At 39.5% G+C, this 3315-nt stretch overlaps 1 protein-coding gene across 1 annotated transcript in view; it reads left to right on the top strand.

Moving 5' to 3' along the window:
- Nucleotides 1-255: 255 nt before the first annotated feature.
- DDX42 (DEAD (Asp-Glu-Ala-Asp) box helicase 42) overlaps nucleotides 256-3315 on the top strand; it is a 16680-nt gene continuing 13620 nt past the window's right edge. The window contains exons 1-4 of the mRNA XM_009702157.1: nucleotides 256-476; nucleotides 1313-1463; nucleotides 2059-2120; nucleotides 3160-3196. Coding sequence (XP_009700459.1) covers nucleotides 256-476; nucleotides 1313-1463; nucleotides 2059-2120; nucleotides 3160-3196 — 471 coding nt within the window. The remainder of the gene's footprint in view (nucleotides 477-1312; nucleotides 1464-2058; nucleotides 2121-3159; nucleotides 3197-3315) is intronic.

Genomic DNA, 3315 nt, shown 5'->3' with positions numbered 1-3315 from the left:
GTTTTGGAAGTCAGTCTCTTTGTTTTATTCTTTTTTTTCGAATCGTGGATATGTTCATACTTGCAAGAAAAGAACAAAACCCAGTCCTTTTTGGGAAACAGATCAAACTCTTGTCAATCACATTTCCCCAAGTCTCTTTATCATGACTGAAGTAATCCACTTAGAAGAAAAGTCATGACAATTATACATAACTGCCTAAAGCAGAAAGGGCATTAATTTGTCTTTTCTGATTTTAACAGATATATTGGGGACATCATGAATTGGAACAAAGGTGGACCTGGTACTAAGAGAGGCTTTGGTTTTGGTGGATTTGCCATAACACCTGGGAAAAAAGAGGAGCCTAAGCTCTCTCAACAGTCTCATAGTGCTTTTGGAACAGCCGGTTCTTCTGCTGCATTTGCGAAATCAGGACCTCCTCAGCTGCCTTCTTTCTACAAAATTGGGTCAAAGCGAGCAAATTTTGATGAAGAGAATGCGTAAGTACGGTTATTTCTTGTGTTTATCTAGCTCTAGATTTTAGTGTTTTTAAAGTTTCCAAGGTCAGGGAAAGTATCTGTGACATTCATGAGGTTTAGTTATTTAGAAAAGCCTGCTCAAGGATAAATACCCTAACACTGCACTATGGTGTAACAGAACCTGGGTAGCTTTACAGCAGTAGTACCAAGGAAAACTGAGCTAGTCATGTGCAGAAACTCCCATCCCTGCTCTGCAGCAGACTTTTGGTGTCACCCTGGACTGATTATTTACCCTTTCTTTGGGTGTCAGCCGATCGTCTGTAAAATGAGAACAATAATACATCCTTGCCTTCAAATAAATTCAAAAGACTCTGAGATAGTACAGCAGCCCATGGAGAGCTCTCCTCCTCTAGCTTTCCCCTCTCTAAGAACATCTCTCAGCTGAGCCTCAGTCAGCTCAATCTTACTCACACTCTGATGTGTTCAGAATTGGAGCCCAGCAGGATAAATTTGGGTGTCTTTTGCACAGGGGCACATTCAACTCCACAATTCTTTACTAACCCTTCTATTAGCTGCATAGATGTGTTGAATAGAAGGGCGGTCAGAAAAGCATCCTGTATTCACCAGGGAGAGCCACTCAAGAAGATCAGTTTCATAATACCTATTTGCCCTGCCACCGCTTTTAGCTTACAACATGAATAATTGCAAATAAATAAATTTCAACATCTTTTCCAGTGTACGTACTGACTTTCATTATCCATCTCTGCGTGGGAAACTTGACTCAACTCAGAAACCATGAAAGACAGCATGGTGCTGTAGACTGTGTGCTGACTGGGCCATTGTTTGTTTCTTTTCAGGTACTTTGAGGATGAAGAGGAAGATTCCAGCAATGTCGAATTGCCATACATTCCCGCAGAGAATTCCCCCACTCGCCAACAGTTTCATTCCAAATCAGCAGACTCTGACAGCGATGATGATCCTCTGGAGGCATTCATGGCTGAAGTGGAGGCAAGACCTGGCTTGTGAAATGTTTATTAATTTATGTGGCCGTGCTTCTCTCCAAATGTCACTCGTGGCTTTGGCAGCTGTATTCAGAATTTTACTTACTTTTTGGTTTTTATATGAGATTCTGTTGATTAGAACCCAGAAGTGGATTAGATAGGGAGAGGGTGGATATGATTTACAATAACTTAACAACTTAACTGTTTTGAGAATGTCAAAACAATACAACAAAGAGCTTTGTGTGTCTCTGAATATGAAATTAAGGTTTTGTGCATTTTTCAGTACCTAAATTTAAATGATTTGTATTTATCCTGAGCTGTTTCTTAGCTACAGTTCTGTTATTCTGGATTCTATCGCAGTGTTTTCAGAAGGAACGAGGAAAATGTATTTTTTCACCAACACCACCGTGAAATTACAGTATATAAATTTCAAATGTATTAGTAGGAGAATTTATTTAGCATAATAGGATATGGAACAAGAGAAAGTTTAGTCCAAGAAGTGTTGTTTCTGGCATGATGGTCTAGTTACGCAGGAACATTTTTCCCTTCCATGTTTTATCATCTTGGTTTTTTTAACCTGTCATAATTTTATGACCTGTTAGGATCAAGCTGCTCGAGACATGAAGAGACTTGAAGATAAAGACAAAGAAAAAAAGAATGTTAAGTAAGTTCTCTTTTATAATTCCCATGCCTGCCTGTGTCTTATGTGGTGCTAAGAGAATTCCAATGTATTTTGTTGATGATGACTGTTCTGTAGACAAAATAACATATACCTAGTAAACACAGTTAACCAGTGCATGATATCCCCCATGGGTAAAGTTCTGTGCAATAAAAATTGAATAATAGGAGGGAAGAATCCATGGCGGCATCCTACAGTAAAATGTAACAACAGAGAGTTATCTCATGCGAGAAGCCTTTCTAGGCCACACAAATTGGGGCAGCACATTGACTACCACCACCTTCCAGATCAGCCTGAATAGTTTTTCTTTTTTCCACGTTCCTGCAGCAATCAGGATGGTTTAGTTTAAAATTACATTTATGTGAGCAAAATAACACAGTGCTGCTGTACCTGTAGTACTGGAGATTCTTCCAAACCTGAACTAGGTTTTAAGACATTCCCTGTAAATGTAAAGCTGATCTATTAGGGAGCACATGACAATTGGGATACTAAATTTGGAGTTTAAAAACAGTTTGCATTTTTGCAGCTTCTCTGTCTGTTTTGACCAAGGAAAATAATGATGCTGTTGATTCTTGATGTAAATGTCAGATACATTGGTAGAACTTGCATTGCATGGGGTTGATCAGATTATACATGGTCCTGAAACGGAACACCGGATCCAAATCACCACCTGGGGAAGTTCTGAACTGGATTTGCACTTCCTGGCTCATACTCCTCTTCAGTTATGGGACTTCTGTAGCATCAAGAGCTTAGACCAGGATGGTCTTTGATGTGGCTTCTACAGGGCAGACGGAGCCCTAATCTGTCAGTCTCATTAATAGAAGTAAAAAGAAGTCTTTGCAGGGTCGCTGTTATGATTGGCACCAAATATGAAAACTCCATGGGTTGGGATTATGAATGTTACTGAGTTGTTAGTGTTGTGTCTTCCACGAAATATGGAGCTCAGCACTAATCAAATGAAAGTATGGAGCTGAGTATGTGGAACACTTGCAGGGAAGTTTTTTTTCTCCGCTTGTTTTTCCAGGGGTATTCGAGATGACATTGAAGAGGAAGATGACCAAGTGAGTTCCTATGCAGTCTTTCTATCTTCTTTTTTGTTTTGTTTTTTTTTTTTACCTTCCCTCCCCAAATATATAACTACTAGGTACAAACAAAACTCCAGTGTCATGCGCAGTATCCG

The sequence above is a fragment of the Cariama cristata genome, unplaced genomic scaffold (assembly GCF_000690535.1).
Source record: "Cariama cristata isolate BGI_N322 unplaced genomic scaffold, ASM69053v1 scaffold23146, whole genome shotgun sequence".
Lineage (NCBI taxonomy): Eukaryota > Metazoa > Chordata > Aves > Cariamiformes > Cariamidae > Cariama > Cariama cristata.
This window is presented reverse-complemented; position numbering and strand designations above follow the sequence as displayed.